The following is a 21,389-nucleotide window of genomic DNA, read 5'->3' on the forward strand; positions in this document are numbered from 1 at the left end:
GGACTTTCTCCATTTAATCACTGTGAAATCTTTGTTATTTCTGTCTACTCTGTACATACAGTACAGTGAAATACATACAGTTTTACAGACTTCTCTTTTATAATAGGGGCCTATGGTTAAAACACTTTTTAGGCTGCAGGGGATTTTTTCCGCTGCAGTACCGGGAATTGCCACAGGGAAAAACTGGCTACAAGGCAAGGCTGAGCTGCTTTCCTGGGGGGCCTGGTTTGTTACTAGATGGCCCCTGTATTGTTACCTAAAATCGACAAGCCTGCATTACGTTATCCACCAAGGGGAGCATTCATTGGTCCAGTGTAGCACGGTGAATTCTGGTAGTTGTAGGTTTGCGAAAGCAAATGCTACAGCTCTTTTTCTCTAGTCATATAGCACCAAATATACAGCCCACACAGCCTAGAAAAAGAAAAAAAAATTCAGCAGTAAAATACTTTTTTAACATCATAACATCATTTATCTACGACGACCAGCATAATATATATTGATACATAAAATATATATATATACAGATAATACAAATAATAATTTATGGCCCTATGGTTAACCTTTAAGTGAGGGGACTGTTGTCATTAAATCCACTGTATGTGCCCCCTACAGATGCACTATGTTGAGTGATAGCAGGATACTGGCAGTTTTGTGCTGAGTGGATACCAGGGGTGTATTTTCCTTGTACATATGTAAGTAAAAAGTGTTTCCCAAAGGCACACTGTTGTAGACTGAAATCACTCCACAATTGAGGAAAACATGAATTTTTCACCTAAAAGAGTTTCTACACTCTTAGAAATAAAGGTTCCAAAAGGGTTCATTCTGAGGGGCTGAGGTCCTACACAGGACCATGTGCTTCTGTTGTGCTACTATTAAGAACTAAAACCATTGTTACTATGGTAACTATGTTTTAGAGAACCCCTGGGTGGGTTCTTGATTAAACACTTTGAATATGAAGTGGTTTAGTAGGACTCCTGGGTGGGTTCTTGTGTGCACCCTTGGAAGTTGGAAAGGTCCTGGATAGAACCCACAGAGAAGGTTCTCGGTGGAACCATTTCATCATTGAAGGGTCCTCTGTAGAATCTCATCGGGAGTTTCTGGTTGAAACCTATCAAAGATGGTTCAAGGTATTAGCACCTATGTTGGGTTCCAGGCAGGATCCTGAAAAGGTTCCAGTTGGCACCTTAACAAAAGGTTCTACAAGGAACCAAAAAGGGTTCTCCAATGGGAATAAGCTGAAGAACCCTATATGTTTCTAGTTGGCACCTGTATTTCTATGAGTGTATATAAAGTTATTAATATTTTTTTCTTCAGTGTGTGTAGATATTACAAAATGCGTAGATTGTTTTTGGTATTTCATTGCAAACCTTTTTTTTTTCTGTCATGCTGCTATTAGTCAGCGTTGTAGCATCATCACTATAAAGATGTACAGAGAATGTTTACTGATTTCTGCATGCACTCATAGCTTAACAGGTAAGTTGACGTCTGGGCCAATCCCCAAAAAACTCACAGCATCACCTGAACAGATTAGGGAAGTGGGATATTATACAGCAAAATGAAACCTGTGAAGTCAGTCTCCACAGATTGTGTCTAGTAGAAATTAAGGGAGCGATTGTGTTTTTCAGGACTTTGCCGATTCAATATTCCACTTGGTGAGGGAGAAGTACCGGTCGCTGGTGGGCGGCTGCAGTCCTGCGCACGCTCGACACAAATCCCTGGCAGGCATCGTAATGACCCGAGGTATGGAAAATTTCATTGACTTTTATATATCACTTTGAATTATTGAAGTGGTGCAATATAGAATGAGTGAAGGAGGTAAAAAGAAAGAGAGAGGACGAGAAAAAGGGGAAGGAATTTTAGATTGAGAGAGAAATGATAAACTGAGGTTGGGAAGAGAGAGTCTCCACTCCATGCTGTACCTTGCACTCGTGCAGGAGAATATACCTTCCTGATGAATTATTGACTATTCAGAGTCTCTGAGGGGAACGAGACATGGTAGTGAGTGTCAGTCATCCCCACTGCATGCTGGACCGGCTGTGCTCAGGCAGCTTTGACAGGAGTTCCAGATGCCACAGTGGAAATCTTAACTAGATCAACTTAAAACTTAATCTGAAACCTGAGTGAGTGACACACTGAAGGAACAGCGAGGAGGAGGAAGCTCCACACTGCCGTCCTGCTGCAGCATGAAACAATGAGATATTACTACACATTCATCTTTCATGTGCGGTGTTTGTTGCACATCACATCAGGGCCTCCCAGTGCACACAAAAACACACACAGAACCGTACAGTACGCACAAACCTTAACACACTGCATATCTCTCATAACACATTATGATCACTTATGTTCACATAAAGCTCAAGATTATCTGACATTTGTACAAAAAAAACTGTCATGTTTTCTGATCTTCTGTTCATGAAACAAGTCGGACATTTAAAGTTAACTTTTTAGTTTAGCTGTAGTTTAGCTCTTTTGGTTGTTGTGCCAACTGTGCCTAAAAGAAAAAATCCTTTTGGTGCTGATTCAAAATGGGACGCAGATCTACATCAAATATGATCTGCAACTTGAATAATGCAAATTTTTATGTCTAACTAAATTAATTATAGAATTAAGAATTTTTGAATGCAAAAATCAATAACAAAAAAGTAAAAACAAACAAAAAAAAGGAAAACAGAAAAATAAGTAAAATGGGAAATGACCTGAAGAAAGTGCTATAACAATAACATCAACAATGATAATAATTAATAAATAATTTTCTGTATCATAATTGTATAAATGATTAGGAATAATAATAAGTATTGATTTCCTGATATTTTTCCCAAGATTTTTGGTAATTTTGGGGTGTTTCTCTCTTTCTCGCTCTCTCGCTTTTTCAGCTAATTTTCACATCACTTGTCTTGTCACTTTCTTTTCACTTTCTTGTCACTCTTTTGTCACCTTTTCACTAATTTCTTTCTTACCAAGTTTCTTATTGCTTTATTCCTGTCTTTTCTAAAGAAATCAAACCAATTAGCTCACATTTGAAAGGTTTAAATGCTTGTGAAAGGCGTCTGAAGACAGCAAAAGAAAACTGATGCCGATCCGGGTTTTCTAATGGTTAAATGTGCTTTAGGTTAAAGTTAGAGAATGGTGTCATCTGTTTTGTGGCTCATTAGATTTATGACAGCACAGCTTGAAAGTCACTGCAGGGCTTCATGATGGGTCCAACATCATTTAACATTACCACTGACACCTTGTTTATTGATAACTAACCAAAATAATCACCTTAACCCTGAGAAATGGAACCAGTAATGTTACAAAACACAGGGCCTTTACTTGTTGTTGGCTGTAATACTAAAGTGACTGCACACACACACAAATGCACACAAGTCTGCAGACGTGGAGCCCTGACACACACACACGCACACAAATCCATGCGCACACACAGAGCAGTGTTATCTCCCTGTGTGGCTGCAGGCTGTGGGGGGTGCCCAGGTCAGTGAGGAGGGATTGGTATCTCTGCTGTCTTTGGAGTGCTGCAGCTCATCAGTTTAGACTTCAGTGAGACCGGCGCTCATCCTGACCTAATCCAATCCCTCTCCTCTCCTCTGCCTCCCAGTAATTGCTTCTGTTTGTTTATTAATAGCACACGTTATCTTCAGAGATCCAGACGTAGGGCTGCCAAGTATTCACAGCGAGGCAGCGGTGGCAACAGCGGTGTGGTGGTGGCCAGCGTCCGTGCAGTCAGACACCAAACTTGACAGGAACACTGGGGAGTCCTGTTCTGTTTCTCCCCCACCTCCCCTCTCTCTTTTTCTCTCTGTGTCTCATGCTTCTGCCTCAAGAATATTAATCAGGGTCCGTTTTTGAACCGTAGACAGACAGCGAACCCCCCGCCCTCTCTGGAGTCCCGCCGAGACAGTTGAGCCCCAACCTGAGCGAGATTAGCCTCGCCACTAGGATGAGAGTTGCGAGACGACCGCCAAAGTAAACCGCCAGCACACATTGTCAAATAGTGTGGAAAATCTCATTTGAATCGATCGGAGATAGCATTGGGTGTGTGGAGATGGTAAACAGTGTTCAGATGTGTTCAGAGACATGAAAAATCTGGGAACGTCCACATGGAAAATTTCAAAAAAGAAAAGACCCCCCATCCTCCTTCTTTCTTTTTTTCCAACTTGTTTGTTGGATGGGATGAGAGAAGCATCTTCTGAGGCATTTTATTCAGCAGGGTGATGAGACTCCGAGTGGGGGGAAAAATACCACTGGGACTCAAAGAAAGACGAGAGCAAAGGGTTTCAAACAAGTTGATTACAAATGACGGTTAAGCTATGGTTCTTAGTCTGCATATCCATTTTCAAACAGGGATTTTTCTCCACTCTTTATCTGGTTTTCCGGCTGCCACAAATTTTAACGTTCAATAATCACATCCGGCAACAAAACAGCTTGCTAAGAGGCAAAAAAAAAAAAAATTAGCGAAGATGTGCCCAGGGTGTGTTGCAGCAGCAAGAGAGATTTGAGAGCTTCAGCAGCATTTCACAAAGACACCCTTATATGTTCAGAGCAGTTGCCTGTTAAAGCTAATAAAGATTCAACAGGGTGCAGTCTCTACACTTGCCAAGTTTTTTTTTCTCTGCAAGTGCTGAGCATTTTGACAGATTTTCTGTTATTCAGATGGCGCGCGTTTGATGACATTCAGCATAATCGTTCAACATCTTGCGATGGAGGAACACATGAAAGATAGGATTTATGGAGCTCAACCTAAAAGGCATGTAATAGAGTTGACCAAAAGTTGACCTTGAGAGCTCATTCTGCTTTGGAAAATCTTGTAATATCTGCTTTATGGTGCTCAGAGATAATGGGTGGCTTATTAAGAAACATTTTCCCTGTTTTATAACCACAGAGAATAGAGGGATTCAGATAAGAGCTTTGCAGCATCTGTCGATTGCAGTTGCCTTGTTTAATAATGGCTCACTGCAAAGTTCATGGTCATGTCGTTTATATGGATTTTTCAGTTTGACAACCCCAGTGGTTCCCAATAGAGATTGCCAGCAATTTATCCCCGATTTTCACTTTAAATATGGGATAGCTTTTTTGTTGAGGCTTTTTCCCCAGTATCTTGTAGATATTTGTTGACCCATAGACCATAAAATAATGAATGTAGCTACCGTAATGTCACCAAGTGGTTTGTGGACTCCTGTTTTGAAGCCTTGAGTTTAGCATTTTTGGCTTTTGGAGCCAGAAGTGACCGTATTTGAGTGAGAGTTGAGGAGTGGATCTGACTGAGAAGCCGATGATACTATTGGTAGACAGCCAGTCATTCAAAGCGGCCCCACCATTACTGCATTACTTTTAGCCGTAATATGAGTGGGTGAGTTTTACCCCTTCACTACCAAAATTAGCGTGTGCATGCAAGTTTTTCAAACACGGGTAAACCCGCTAAAAAATTGTCTGTAGAGCAGAACTGTGAACATGGTGCTGCAGCAGGTGAGCATGGCTTTCTGTGTGTGTGTGTGTGTGTGTGTGTGTGTGTGTGTGTGTGTGTGTGTGTGTAGGCTTGGCTTGTCCATTTGACGTCACAGGCACAGATAAACAGTATGCAGCAGCATGGACGGAGGCCTGTAAAAACGTAACAGTGTCGATTACCCTTTTTATATCTCTTACTTATTCAGTAATTTCGATCAATGTTTTACCGCTGCTTAGGTGAAAACGGAGGATAATTACAAAAAGTGTAGATGTTTCCCTAGCTTTTTAAAAATACTTTTTTAAGTCTACTAATTTCCTAACATTTCTGAAACATTTATTACCAGAGTATTCCCCTTTTTTATGATATGTGAACAAACCGCACCAATTTGCTAAGGGTTCAAAGGTTTAAATACTTGTAAAAGGCATCTGAATGCAGCACATGGAAAGTGATGTTTCTTCAGGTTGTAAAGGGTTAAATAAGTAGGCTATTAAGACTCACTTAAGTATGAAAATGACTTGATAAGATGGATTGCATGCAGCATGTTACACAATAATCTACTAAGAAACCAGAAGATATCAAATAAATGAAGTAAAAACTGCAATATTAGTCAACGACATGTAGTGGTGCCGACATATAAAGTGCTTGAAAAGGAAATATTCCAGTAAAGTACAAGTACCTGAAAAGTATACATTAATAAAGTACTTGAGTAGTTTTACATAGTTACTTTCCATCACTGGTTTCTTTCCACAGTCCATAAGATGTGTACTGTACATCAGCTAAATACTTTATATGATCCAACTTACTGACCTCAGGACTGCCCTTGGCCCCTGGGTGCTGCTGCAAAGGATACATTTATGATGAACAGATGAACAACTAGATTAAGTAAGACTTTATACATTATTGGGTTGGTATTCCTATTATTCTGATTCATAGTGGATCTCCTTTAGTGTGGATAGTTAATGTCCTTGTTAGCATTTATTAGCATTCCTTTGGCACACTGCTTGTTGCAGTATGTTACATGCCTTTAATGCACCCTAACATTTAAATCATCATCTAAATCAAACGAAATTTCCCCTCTCATGAAGGAACAGTATGATCTAGCATAGCAGTTTGACAAATTAAAGGAACATTCCACCATTTTTACACATGATTCAAATGAATTGTGTAAACAGTTTTATAATGTGTTCTGTAACTCTCCAGGGAGATTTCAAGTGTTAAAAAATAACTCTGAAGATGTCATCATTAAATCAAAATATACATTTAGGTAACAGGCTAAGTGACTGGCTTACAGTCTACTGCAGCTGTGCGATGCAGCCTGGTGGGAATAGGCCATTTTGCCAACATACAGACAGAGCAGTGGCAGAATGCAGTGATAGTAATGCAACATTAAGCAGAAACACACAAGCTGGAGCTATTTGATAAATATGATGATTCTAATGTTAGAAAAAAAAAACTGGTTCAGCAGAAGTATTTCCGGATTTACCTTAGTCTTTAGTTTTTAGTGCAATGTGTCATAATGTCCTGCTTTGGAAAAGGAGACACAAGGATCTCTTTTACTGACTCAGTGGCACATGGCACAAGGGGCAATCAGTGTCGCACAGTGCAGATGTGCAGGGCAAGGCCAGAGTCAGATGATGCAAATATTTGGGGCTCAGCCTAAACTTAGGGTGGTCAGGGGTCATGTTTCAATGTATAGATTGTTTTCCCATTTAGGACAGCTATATGCACTATTTTTCCAGCCATTTGAGATGATAAAATGCCTAAAAATCTATACATAACTAGGGAAAAACATGAAAGTTGCCATGGAAGAGAAAATATGATCTAAAGCCTACATCCCATGGTATTTTGTATCTAATCTTTCTCCAGCTGTCTTCATCATTACAAAACCAAAACATAACAAATCTTGAGGATGACTTATTTTTACTCCTGCCACCTTAAAACAGGCAAAAAGTATCAGACGTTACTATTTTAGTTACATACAGTATCATAGGTACAGTAGGAATTTGATATAAACAGCATTAATCTTAAATTTTATTTTTGTGATACTATGCTGGAGAAGAGTTCACAGAATTACTGTTTAGCTGAAAAATCTCTTGCATTTGAATCCATGCCATCATAATCTGGGCTGCTTTTGCAAATCGAGAATTCCCAGCAATGCGAGTTTTATTAGATTCCTTTAGGGAATACCAGAGTATGAGAAACAATATTGGCATGTATTATTATCTAAATTACACAAAGTTGAAAGTATTTTAAAAACCTAAAAGATCCAGGGTTGGTGGCAAACCTCTCACTCACCTGGTAGATTGTTCATCCCATAGAAAATGATCTCTCCTTTTTTGAAAGCAGTATGTCTTTGCCACAGTAATTTGTGAAGGAGCAATGTGAACTGGATCAGCTATAAAAGCTTCTCTCAAGAGAAAACCAGAACCCCCATGCCTGATTATAATACAGATTCAAATAAGTTAAACTGGCCAACCTATCTTTATAAAAGGCTGGTAATAGCTTGAATATGATTTTTTTTTTGTGTCAATCACTTGAATATACGTGCAATTTGCAAGTTCCCTTTAATATCTGACAGGGAAATTGCACAGCTTTGCTTGATTGTTATCACACCCCCTACCTCACTTTTCTCTCCACTTATGTGCAGCCGAGTTCAGGAGCAGTCATCAAAATACAGTGTTAAATAAATACCTATGTGCACCTCTGTTCCATGCGCTGTCACAAAGTGTGTTTACCTCCTCAGTTGCCATAGTGAGGTGGCGTGTGCTTTGTCTTCCTGTTAGAGGCCGTTGACAGTATTGTGCACTGAGCAGTACAGTGCAGTTGCCATAGTTAGTAGTTCCAGGTCTCAGAATGTGATGTACATGCTTTCTGACAGTGCTGTTATCCCGGGGTGTGACATCTTTGAATCACCAGTAACAGATGTATTTGTGTGTGAAGAGTGCCTCAGGCCTTTGACTCCACTCTACCTTGTTCTTCTGACCCTCTCTTTTTGTATTACTGTGATGCAGCTGATTATTCCTGGTTTAAAAACAGCACACTGCCTGTGGGGCTCTCCATCGCCTCTCTCTTTCTACCTCTCTCACTGTCTCTCTCTCCCTCTTTCATTCATCTCTCCTCCTCCTCCTCCTCTCCTCTCTCCTGCAAACTGAAGGCAACCTCAGTGCCAATTTCATGGCAGGGTAGTGAGCAGCGCAGCAGAAATTATCCACTGCAAAATTGATCTAAACAATCGCAAAGTGGAACGGCAAGGAAAAGCAGGAGAATGAAATTGGTTGAGTCTGTTACCTTTTAGAACTTGCTTTATCACCCAGGAGGAATTGGGGCGCATTGCTTACAGGGAATGCCAATAGTCAAACTCATGATATAGAAATTTTAGGGCACTATAGTCATAAATATTGTATGTTATCTGTGCAGTAGCACAGTAGGTTTAACCTGTTCTATCCTAGACCTGAATTTGTTATCTCTCTACGAGTGATATCTGCTAGAAAAAAGGCGCTGAAAGATGATTTAATAGTTTCATAAGAGAAAATATTATGTCAGTGTTGAAACATTTGATTATTCAGTACACGCAGCTGTCTGCACAGGATGATGTGTTTCTGAAACAGTGTACAGCACATACACAATTCTTTAATGATCTGTTTGCACCAAGACAAAGGTGCGATGCTATTAAAACATTTAAGTGAACACGTGTGTACTGTATAATGACTGGCTAGAGGAGCAGTAAACATGAACCATTATTATTACAAGTCGTGATGTCAATCCTTTTTGTGTGTATGTGTGTGTGTGTGTGTGTGTGTGTGTGTGTGTGTGTGTGTGTGTGTGTGTGTGTGTGTCACCACTGCAAAATATTCTCCTGGAGACACCTATTTTTGCAAGAACTACCACAGAGGCTGTTTTTAGCACTTTGCCAGGTGTTTATATGTCTGTCAGTCCATCTGTCTCCAAACATATGCACAACTGTGCAAGATGCAGTCACAAAAATGTATGGATGTGTAGTTCAGATTACAATAAAAGCCACGTTCAAGCAAGGGAGCCAGAAGTAGGGCGGTTGGAATCACCCTCCACACTTCACGCCCCAGGCCCACATTCATTGTAAGTCGCAGATTGGTGTCACGGCATGGACTGCAAATGTAATGCATGTAGCTGCATTGACGTTACCCTTTTGTTTGTTGACTCCCATTTTCAAGATCTGAGTTTGGCATTACGGATGTAACCATCTTGATTTTTTGGAGCCAGAAGTGACCATGTTTGGAGCTGTGGAGGAGGAGAGGTGGATAACACTGAGAAGCTGTCGACACTTGGCAGACAGGCTGTCAATCAAAGCGACCGCCCCTCTAATTTTGCTTAACTTTAAGCCTAAATAAAATGTTTAATGTAATAGTTGTCACAGACCAAAACCGTTTTTTTTGTACCAGGCTCTAAATATGATTATTTCTTCTGTAAAGTTGGGCAATTTAACATGCAGGTCTGCGGGGTTTGACTCTTTTTTGGACCATTTAAGGAACTGCAGCTATTGCCACTTCCGCATTGGCTTCATTTTCAACCTTAGAGTTTCCCGCTTGTTATGCAGCTGGTGGGGTCACATTGTAAGATGGTCTCTGGTGTACAGTAGTATTGTGTTTTGTTTTGTTTTTCTTTTTTTTTTTTACATCAACATCCTCAGTTGTTGCTTTGGAGCACATTTGAACATTTTGTTTTATAAAAAGGATAAATCCAAGTCCTGAAAACAAATCTGACGAGCACTCTTATCATTTTTAACACTAACAGTGTCTTATGTAGGTTAACTTTTTTCTTTTTTTTCTTTTTTTTTTTAAACTAAAGATTAAGGATACAGTATTAGAGATACTCTTTTTTGAAAAAATATGTATTAACCATTGAAACCAATTTAAAATGTTAGCAAAGTGTTTTTTTAAAGCTGCTATAATCAATAGACTATTTGTGTATAAAAGATGTCGCTGGTAGCGATGAATCCACAGGTAATAATAACTCAACTCAGCGCTACAAAGCAACTTCAATGTTTGGGTTTACTCTCCTCTCTTTCAACAGCATTGTTTTTCAGTAAGAAAGCTTTAAAATCCCACTGTATGCTAACTGCCCAGCAACAATGAACAGATACACAGTCATTAACTAGCTCTAAACATTGTGGAGCATTTGGCAGCTAAATAGGCAGATATTACCATTACATATTATTACCTGCAGGAGTCGGTGGAGATTAAACACAGAGCTAAAATAGAGAGAATATTGGACTGATATTTGCCAGTTGTCCAGAAACATGACTGCAAATAAATACTTGTGTTGCTCTGTATCTGATGCACAGGTAAATAAACAACTGTTTGCTATAAACTTTGCCAAACCAAACTACCCATAGACCTGCATGGATATATCGATTAAATGAGCAACGATCACATCGATGCAAAGTGTAAACATCCATATGATCCTCTTTCCGCTGCGCTTTTATTTTGAAAGTGTGTGCCACCGTCACACAGTGTCCTGTTGTTGGTGAGCAGCCAAGAGAAAGATGATGAGGATAACACTGTTTACTTGGGAATTTTCATCAGTGTGGAAATGTTTTGTTTTCGGAGAAAGTGTGAGTCAACAGACAGCACCCATCATACATAAACAAAAGCCATACTGAAGACACACGATGCACCTGCCGGGCCACTTCATTGACTTCTTGCTAACATTATTTTAGCTGCTCTGTTTTAGCAATTTTTACTGAAAAAACATGCATTGAAAATTGAAAGTCATCCATGCTGTCCTGTCGGGAGGTGCAGGGACTTAATCCAGCAGTGAGTAAGACAAAGCATAAATAATTGTAAGCATGAGTAGAGGAAAAGTCCCTTAGCCGCTAAGCTAATTTCTGCAATGTAAAATGCCATAGGCTTATGCTAATAACATTAGCATTTTGTTCATGTGGAGGAAACTTGACCTACAAAAGACAGTTGCAAAAGCAAAGAAAGCGGTGGCAGCTTCTCCTGTAACCGACTGTGTTAAATTAGCAGATAGTATTGGTCTCAGGCCCCTAAATCGAATTGAATCGAAATTGTATCATGGTAGAGTTTGTATTATCTGCTAATATTGTATCGTTGTCCAAAGTATCGATATAATATCGTATTGTGATGAAACCAGTGATTTATACCCCTTTTAATAACTTCTAAATGTGTTGAAAGGGTTAGATACATTTTGTGTGTTAATTATTTGAAACGTAGAAATAAGGCAGATTCATCTTCTGATATTTTAAAACAAGCAAAATTATTTCAGTCTGTTGTCAAAAAAATAGGACTCAAAAATCACTTCCACGACAGCGAGGTTTACTTTGGTACTGTTACACATGATCCAAATAGTAAAGTGTATTAAAACAATTTTTACTGCCATCAATTTTACATTTTGTCCTGAGAAAAAAATATTGTAGAAATCCATACGCATTAGATTTTTTTAAGGCAAGTATTATTGGAAGTTTTATTCTGTAGTTTGTAGAATAAAAGTTGAACTTGTTCCACACTACCTTAGACTTTCCTTTCTTCTTCGCTATGCTCTTTTTCCTCAACTGCCCCCCCACCCCCCCACCCCCACACACACACACACACACACACACACACACACACACACACACACACACGACACACGCTCTCCTCTGCCTTAACTTTTTCCTCCCTTGCCCTCCTTCCCATTCCTCATCAGTGGAGGTGTCAGGACTCTACCGCCGCAGTGCCATCTGGGCCGAGGCTGATAAAAGCTCATGTGCCGGGCCGGCGGTGCCTGCAGGTCTGCCAGGAGTCAGCGAAGCCTGACTTTCAGAGGCGATGGGAGAGATTTGTGGCAGCCAGGGAAGGAATGGCGTGCCGTTAACGTGCTGATCCAGCCCCCCGCACCACCTCTGTCTATCTGTCAGTCAGTCGGGCTCTCACATGGCCCTGCACTGGCCTGAATCCTCACTGAGAAAAGTGTCTTTTTTCTCAAAGGATAACCAACATGAGACAGGATGACTGTGATCTCTCTCATAGCATTTGCTTTGTGTCTCATATTGAGAATGCCGCTTGGATGACCTCTGTAGAAGCTTATATCAAGCTGTCTATACTGGTTGGATGGAGCGAAGGTCCCGAGGCTTGAGATTGATTTTTGACTTCACATAGACAGACTGACTTTGCATAGACAGCTGGCTGAATTGTGAATGTAAATGTTCACTTATGCCTGTGCCTCCTGCAGACTGTGAGATTTAAGTAATCTTATAAGTTTAGAGTAAGGTACTCTGTGCGACATGGATGTAATAGACTTGGGCACGACATCAAGTTTGATGTATGCAGACTGAATCACAGGCTATGACATGTGTCCATGATTGACCCCAATACGCAAGAACAAAATGTAGTCGCATGCATCATCCATCGACGCTGCTGTGGTGGTAGAAGCAAATTGTAATCAAACATAAATCGAGCCCTCGCTGTAGTGCCATTTATGTGTCGAAAAAAGAAGAAGGAGAATGTGAATGCAGTTGTGGCTGGGGAAAAGAGGCCTATTCGGCATGCCAACATTTGCAAAGAGAGCTCCGAGTATATATTAGCACCTACTAGGGCTGCTTGATTATGGCAAAAATAATAATCCCAGAAAATTTGATTGATAATGAAATCATGATTATTTAACATGATTACTCACTGGCCTCCAGATCATCATGCAGTTATTGAACATTAACGCTGGTGTTTATTTTATTTCCTTTAACTTAAATACAAGTGAACTGAAAAACAATGAAAGCTTTGTGGTGCAGCCACGACTTTGACACATCTTGGACATTACGTTGGTTACTATATCAATAACAGCAAAATAAATTTTGAATTGGGATCAACGATTGTTTCACTAACTCAGAAGAGACTCCGCAGACAGACAAAAATAAAAGACAAAATGGGAGCAACATCGTAAGAGTCATCATGCTGCACATAATCGTTTTATCTGGATTATCTTGTTTAAAAAAATCAAGGGAAACAAAAAATTGTGATCGAAATTAAAATCTGATTAATCGCCCAGCCCTCGCATCTACTAGCATTTAGCGTTCACTAGCCATGCTGATCAGTGTGTCATTCCATGCTGCATTTCTTTTGGTTGGTTTATAGATGTATTTTGTAACAGCAGTCACACAGTGCGATCGTCATCCCAAATTTCTGACACTGTCAGAATTTTATCCCAGGCTGTCTTTGATTGCAACAACGTGACAATGGCCATCCTTGAACCTCTCTCACTGTGTGATGTAGGACCACCGTTTTAAAGAGACGACCCAAGATATCATCACATTTCTTTCACATTAGTCGTGTTTGATCTAAGACAGCCCAAAATCGCATAGTGTATACTGGGCTTTACTGGAGGCACATTTTCTTTTCCTAGGATGGCAAAGGCATGACCCCATCTACTCTCCCTCTGACTGGTTAATGCTCGTTGCCATCGTTAGTTGGATTGGTGAGGGTAAGACAATCAGAGGCAGAGTAAAGCTGGTCATGCCTTAACCATGTGCAAAAAATGCACTATATTTATATAGGGGGATTAGCTTTTCTCCTACAATAAAATATATTTTTAAGTAGCACTTACTTAATAATTGATAGCACAAACGCATGTTTTTAAGTAAGAATTTGTACTTTGTGTTGCAGTTGTCTGGCCTGCAGGTCACTAACACAATGTCTTAACTTGTTTTTTGTCCGGGCATGTCAGAGGAGAAATCCTGAACTGAAGGTGGAGAAGAGTTGAATTATCAAGCCCATTTCATTCATTGAAAAGTAATGTTGCTGCCCCTCTTCCCCAGGTATTAGAAATACCTCAAGGTCAGTGAGTCAGCCAGTGAGTCAGTGATGGTCCTGCAGCTGTTACTTAGATGCAAAACAGTGGGAAGAAGCAGCAGGCCCGATAGTTTCCTTTGATGTGGAGAGAAAGTCTGGTTCTCTGCTGTGTCTTTAGGTCTTAGTGACTGATTTGATGTTATGGCTTCTTCTATCTGTATATACAGCATACCATCCAGAGACGACAAACAAGACATAGTCTCACTGAAAGAATCTGTTGCATTTGGGTTTCAGAATGAATGCAAAGAAAAATGTCCTCCCTCCTGTCCTGGTTTTAGGACAGGCCCTCTCCAGTGTTCGGCTGAAGGTGAAAAGGTGAACTTTTTTGAGTAAGAGTTTTTGGTGCCAGCCCAGTTTGTAAGTGAAGGGTTTCATCCCTCCCTTATTTCTTGGATTCAGCTAATCCTGGCTGGTGTGGTGTGATAGGGGCTTCTGAGGAGAGGCTACTCACCAAACTGTGGTTATAGAAATAACCCAAAGTTGTCTGTGAGAATGATGTTTTTACCTTGTTCTCCTCTTGAGTTTTCTTCTTCGTTTCACCATGTGATCTCTTCCATCTTGACTGATCAAGTTAGAGACTTTCAGTCTGAGGTCTATTTTATCAACCATCCATAACTGTTCATGGTTTCAGTGTTTTAGTCTGACTTATTTTTTCTTACCATGTCATGTCTTTTATTTTAGTCTACTGTACTCTAAAAATACTTGCCAGGATATGAAAATGGTTTAAACAAAGTATTGTTAAGACATTTTTGGCCTGATTATGCCAAATGTATATTCACAGCGTCCTTAGGCTGAGTTGGAAATGTCAAAAAGTATTCAAATGTGCACAGGTACAGAGTGTGGAAGCATGCTGAGCACTACCGTATGAATGGAAAATGCATTCCTTATTCCATATTTCATTCTTTATTCTGGAAACCTTGTGGCATCTGGATCTTTATTTTCTAAAATACTGATGTTAAGGCACATCTGCCAAATATAAAACTACAAGTTAGATAAAAGATTTCTAGAGCTTCTACTGGCAACTACTGTATGATCTTTGAATCCAACATGTGTTTGACCTTTGATTGAGTAATGCTGTCTTCCAGAATTATTCTATTTCCATTATAAATACGTATATTACAAATGTATTGTCTTAGAATTATAGCTTTTCATCTTTGACAACCGTACAGTTGATTCTTTGTTGTCGATTCTAGCAATATAAGCAATGTTTCCTTTTTTTGTGAATGTCAGTGTGTTCTTGGACTTCCTTCTTAATGATGACTAAAATCCTACCACATACAGACATGTAAGACAGGAGATATGTTAGATATTTAAAATTTAGGGTTATCGATGTAGTTGATGGAAAGAATGATAAGTAAAATAGGTGAACGTTTGTCTGTAATTTTTCCAACAGGTCTGGATCTGAGGCACGCTCAGGTGGTGGCGTTATCCACGGGAACTAAGTGCATCAACGGGGAGTATCTTAGTGACCAGGGACAAGTGGTCAATGACTGTCATGCCGAAGTCACCGCCCGCAGAGCCTTGTTACGCTTCCTCTACTCTCAACTTGAACTCTTCTTGAGGTAATGGATCTATTGTCTGCTGCATAAGTTTAAGACACGCAGACATTATTCGAGTGGTGTACCTACATTTTCTCTAGCTTTGAAAGCCCCGTGGCATTTACATTCTTAATCTCCTGAAATTACTCGATAATGCTCACTGTAACTAGTCGATTGGTAGTCTGGAAGTCCGGCTTGTTATTGGAAAATCAATCACCTTCATCTCATGCTTTTGTGCTGACAAGTGAACAGACTTTACTCCATTTCAATACTGCATGGATGTTGGATTCTAAAACTTGGATTAACTCACTCATAAAAGGATTGTGTTAAACAGGTTTGTTCTGTTTAATATATACCGTACAATTGGGTGGTTTAATCTACAAAAATTCATTTTATCTTAAAAGATGATCATATGCCTTGTATAAAAATATCTCAATCTAAAGTAACTACTGCTTTCAGATAGATAAATTATGTATTTAATTTGGGGGTGAACTGTCCCTTTAATTACCATATTTCTGCCAATTTATACTATATTTTTTTTTAACAGAGGCAAAGATTGTACTTTTGTGCTATTTGTCAGTCTAAATTGTTTTGGTGTGAGTTACTGAGTGTTATAGATATCAGCAATAGAGATTTCTGCCCTCTCTCCAATTTAATGGAACTAGATTGAATTTGGCTTGTAGAGCATAAAAAAAAAATATATGGAAAAACTCAATGTCAATCAATGTCTCTTTCCAGAAATCATGACCTTGTTCCAGAACATAATCCACAGACCTTGTTGTGATGTAGTAACTAGGGAGTATGCATGTGGTGTAAGGAAGTATCCAGCTACTGCCAGCTCACCTTGCACCACTGAACTAGCTAACGTTTCCGCTCAGCTGATGAGGACACCATTAATGTTAAATCTTGCACAGTTTCACTAGCCTCTCATCCATGAGTAGATGCACTCTTCCTTCTTCACAGTGATATGGTTGGTCGGTATAGTTTGATAGAAGCAAAATACTTCCTACATGAAACCGCTCACAGCAAGGTCTATGGATTATCGTTAGCAACCTTGTCATGATTTCTGGAAAGAGACATAACTTTTCAGTTTTTCAAACATTTGGTTTTTTTTGGGTGCTTTGAGCACCAAAAAAATTGCCATCTAGTTCCATTACATTGGAGAGAAGGCAGACATCTCTAAGGCAAATATTTCCAACACTCTGCAAATCACACCAAAACCATCTTGATTGACAAATAACACTAAAGCTTACATGCATTGTTAATTCAGAGGTGAACTGTCCCTTTAAGTACCTCAGAATTTACTAAAGTGGATTACTTGAGTAAATATCCACCAATGAATACATCTCATTTATGTCACAAAGTTTAACTTCTGCCAAATTGATGCGTAGGCTCAATAAACTTGAGTTTCCAAGGTGCCTCCAATGATTTTAACATGCAGTGCATTACATTATGCATCACAGTGTGCATAATAGCATTAAAATATCTTGTTTGTTGTGACCTCCCGCTGCAGTGCCAAAGAATGCTCTCTCCTCTCTCTCCTCTTTAATAAGCTCCATGGAAACAGCTCCACTTTGTTCACCAGAGACTTTTCAATAATCAACGAGCCATATGTGTGCTGTCCTCTCCAGCTAACTGAGCATACCAACATACAATCAGCTGGTTCAGCTCAGGGTCTCGATGGCCTGTTTGTTTTAGTACTTTTTTAAATGCACTTATTTTGTGCGCCTATAACCTGTACAGCATGCTTTAGTGCACACAAACTCACCAAGATTTTCACCAGTATCAAGAGAAGGTTGTCATGAGTTTTGACTCCAAACTGCCTCCAGTGCATAAGCATATATAATGTTTCTGAGCTCCCCGAGGAGCTCGATAGCAAGGCTGATTCATCAGATTAGTGGCTAGAAGTCTAGATTGTTGAATGTCATATTTGCATACGCAGCACTGACTTTTTGTCTTAGCACAATGCTGGGTGGCAGGTACAGAGACTTTGCAGCTGAGTAAAACGGCTAATGGGGAAGATAACTCATAATGAAATGACCAAACAAAATGCCAGAACTGCCATATTTACACGCAGGGAAAGGACATCGGAGACAGAGGAGAGGTTATTTAAAGAAGAGGGCAGCCGTGCTTTGCATCATGATGCATAGTTTAAATATACCATTTGTGTACCTACTTTAAGTGTGTGAGTAACGAAAGATTTATTCCAAGTGACCCAGATTTTTAAGTTAAGATTTTGTGTCACCTGGTTGGCAGAGAATTCAGCTCAATGAATAAAACTTTTTCTAAACATCTGATTTTGTTCTTTAAACAATGATTGGACTTATTATTTTATAATGAATATCTGTGATATTGGTGGTTCAACATAAACTGCAGCTGATGGTCTGTGGGCACAAAAATGTATTCTGTGGCCACCAAATGTCAAAAGAGGCTGTGTTAAGTTGCCTTTTCTGTGGGCTAATGTTTTTTATAAGCTTTCATTTGGGTCATCAAAAATGTACCTTGGCTGCCAAACTTAGGAGCATCCTGACGTGTAGGCCAGTACTTAAAACTATTATCGTCTATCTATGGTTTAGTTAGACTATTTGAAGACAATACAAAGTCCACACTAAAGTATGTTCCTATCAATATTTAATTCACCGAGGTGATGTTTTGAGCTACATGCTCATCATCATTTTTTTGTCGTCTGGATGTGCATGCTCTTGTGAACTTTTAGTCTGTTGATTAAACATCTAACATACTGACTGTACTGACATCAGCTGCTACATTTTCTTCGATGCTTGTATGATATTTAACCATTATTTTCTCTCAGTTCTTTAGTTGACCTTCATGCTGCCACTTTCACAACTCAAATGCAAAGCATGCATAGACCACAAGTTAAACTCACTCTCCCTGTTTCCCCTGAGACATTTGGACAGTCTGAGTAATGTCCAGGAGTGTTGTCTGACAGCAGGAGAATGGACTGTGGTCAGAGAGAGGGCCAGTGTCCATCTCTCTCCGTCTCTGCCTCACTTCATCATTGGAAAGGAAAAGTGGAAATCTATTTCCTATGCTGTGATGAATGGTTCTACCTCTCTCATCAGTCTCACTTGTACTTGTTTTTTTTGTCTTTTCTCTTAAAGTAAAAGGCCAGAGGACTGGGAGGAGTCGATATTCGTGCGGCACAAGGAGTGCGGCTACAGGTTGAGAGACAACGTCCATTTTCACATGTACATCAGCACGTCGCCGTGTGGGGACGGGAGGCTCAACTCGCCCTACGAAATCACCTCTGACCGTAAGACACCAGGCCTCTTTGACACAGGTTGACAATGCTGAGACGAGATCAAAATAACTTTATTTTTTAATACTCACCATGCATTTCTGTGTAATGTAATCACTGTCATTTCTCTATCATGTCAGTCTCTCAGGTTTATAGATAGATCATTTTCTCTGGCAGATATTCTGAAAGCTACTGCTCTGCTTATTTTTTTTTTCCCTCCAGACACTGTCAAGAAGCTGGCATCCTTTTCATGTCACATCCCGGCTTTGGCCTCTTTCAGCCACGCTGTGCTGACTAGATGACATTTTATTGCTTACCCACTGAAAATAAATTGTATATTCATTTAGACGGTTTGCCCAGCATTTTTCTGGTGGCCTACGAGTTCAGAAATGTAATCTGGACTGCAGTTTCCATCAGTAGAATGTATATATCCCCCCCTCCCCCTTTCATCACAGACTGAAGCTGCTATTCAGCTCTGTGAATATACACTACAGAGCAGTGCATGGTGAGATTTTCATGAAACCAGTAAGGATGGAGAGAGAGAGGGAAAGAAAGGATGACGCTGTCATTGGAGAAGCCTTTGAACTTGACGTTTTTGGTCATTAAACCTCTTAAATGTTCTGCAGTGCGCTCTCAGAGATTAGAAAATTACTTAGTACCTTTCCCTGACTGTTCTTAAACATTTCTAAGCTGGAAGTCGGGGCTTAATTCTTAGCTGCTGTCACATCAGCAGGAGCAACAGCCATGGAGGAAGAGAGAAGGAAGGAGAGTTTAAGCCTGAAGAAGGGAGAGGTTATTAAAACAAAAACAGCAATTATTCACATACACTTGGTCACCCTATTAAGGAGATATCCCTGTTGTAATTGTACTGAAAACAAGAAAAACATCTTTAATTTATCCCACGCATTCTTTTTCTGATACTATGTCACTTTTTTTCAAATACCGTGAACTTTAACAATATTAGCGACCGTAGAGGTCATGCTGTCTCGTACACCCACATAAAATCACATAAAAGTGTTTTAAACAGATCAAGGTGCCTCTGATCACACTAACGGATAAAAAACAATTGAGGTTATTTGTACAGTACTACGTCATACCATGCCAGATATAAATGGTTCATCAAGGTGCATCAAAACTGCTTTATCCAGGAAAATGGTTCATTCTCCTTCCTCCCTGCTCCCAACATCCAGCAACAATCCAGTCAGATGCTCACTTCATTAACAATTAGGCAGTCAACAATCCCAGGAAAATGAATTTAATTCCCTAAATGAAGCTATTAACCTCATTTAAACGTTTGCTTTGAATTGCAATGTTTGTCCTCCGCTGGAAACTGCACCTGTCATCTTCATAAAATATGTAATAGTAATCTCTCATTGTTAGCGACTTACCGTAATATTGCATAAACATTTTTTTCCTAATTACACTGATAATTAATAGCAGAGAACATCCCTAATTATACAGAGAATGCAACACTTAAAGGGGAATTACACCCATTTTCTTAACTCACACGTTGTTCTTTTGGTCAAAGACAGTCCAAAAATTACTACACATGAATCACTCTCTCCCAAATCCAAACACTAGAGTGTTACAACTGAAAAATTGTAATGAAGTCTTAAACATCTCCAAATACAATGTATTGGGAAAGATGTTATACATCACGGGTTCCAAGCCCAGGGCTCCTGACTGCTATTCAAGGCCTTCTTGATTTCAAAAGGTGTAAGAGAACCAAGCAACAACATCCGAGACTGAAAGATTAAGTCCATAAGGAAGTACCAAACACTGCAGTTCCTTGAATGGCCACTTGAGGCTGACTCCAAAACACAGTTAATCTCTATAGACTCCCATGTTAAGATGTCCAACTTTAATGCAGAAATAAACATGTTTACAGCCTGGTACAAAAAAACGGTTTTGGTCTCTATAGTTAATATTAACAATCATGACAACTGTACAGGGGCTCATTTTTATATAACTCACCTGTTTACATTTTATGAATGTTTAAAGTTATGCAAATTTAATTGTGGTCAGCTTTGAGCGACAGGCTGTCTTCTGATTCATAACTCAGCTTCTCAGCCAGATCCAACCCTCACTCTTCCGCAGCTCTAACTTTTGGCTCTAAAAGCCCAAGACGGTGCATCTGAAATGCAGAACTTGAGCTAGCTATGCCTATTTTTTATACAATCTTTGAAGAAAACGTTTTTACACAATAGGTCTACATCTCAGTATTATTTTAATTTATGTAAATTAAACTGACTCAAATCATTAATGTTTAGATTAATATTCAAGGATAAACTTCACAAAAATGGATAAACAGGATAAGGGAATGGTGA

The 21,389-nt window shown here is 39.5% G+C and overlaps 1 protein-coding gene across 4 annotated transcripts in view; it reads left to right on the forward strand.

The window, feature by feature from the left end:
• adarb2 (adenosine deaminase RNA specific B2 (inactive)) overlaps nucleotides 1–21,389 on the forward strand; it is a 275,901-nt gene that overhangs the window by 231,388 nt on the left and 23,124 nt on the right. For all 4 annotated transcript variants that reach the window (XM_088072151.1, XM_088072153.1, XM_088072152.1 and 1 more), the window contains 3 exons: nucleotides 1,626–1,740; nucleotides 15,659–15,827; nucleotides 18,926–19,077. In XM_088072151.1, the coding sequence (XP_087928277.1) occupies nucleotides 1,626–1,740; nucleotides 15,659–15,827; nucleotides 18,926–19,077 (436 nt within the window). The remainder of the gene's footprint in view (nucleotides 1–1,625; nucleotides 1,741–15,658; nucleotides 15,828–18,925; nucleotides 19,078–21,389) is intronic.

This window comes from Plectropomus leopardus, chromosome 21 (assembly GCF_026936395.1).
Source record: "Plectropomus leopardus strain MGB_pleo_1.0 chromosome 21, ASM2693639v1, whole genome shotgun sequence".
Classification (NCBI taxonomy): Eukaryota; Metazoa; Chordata; class Actinopteri; order Perciformes; family Serranidae; genus Plectropomus; species Plectropomus leopardus.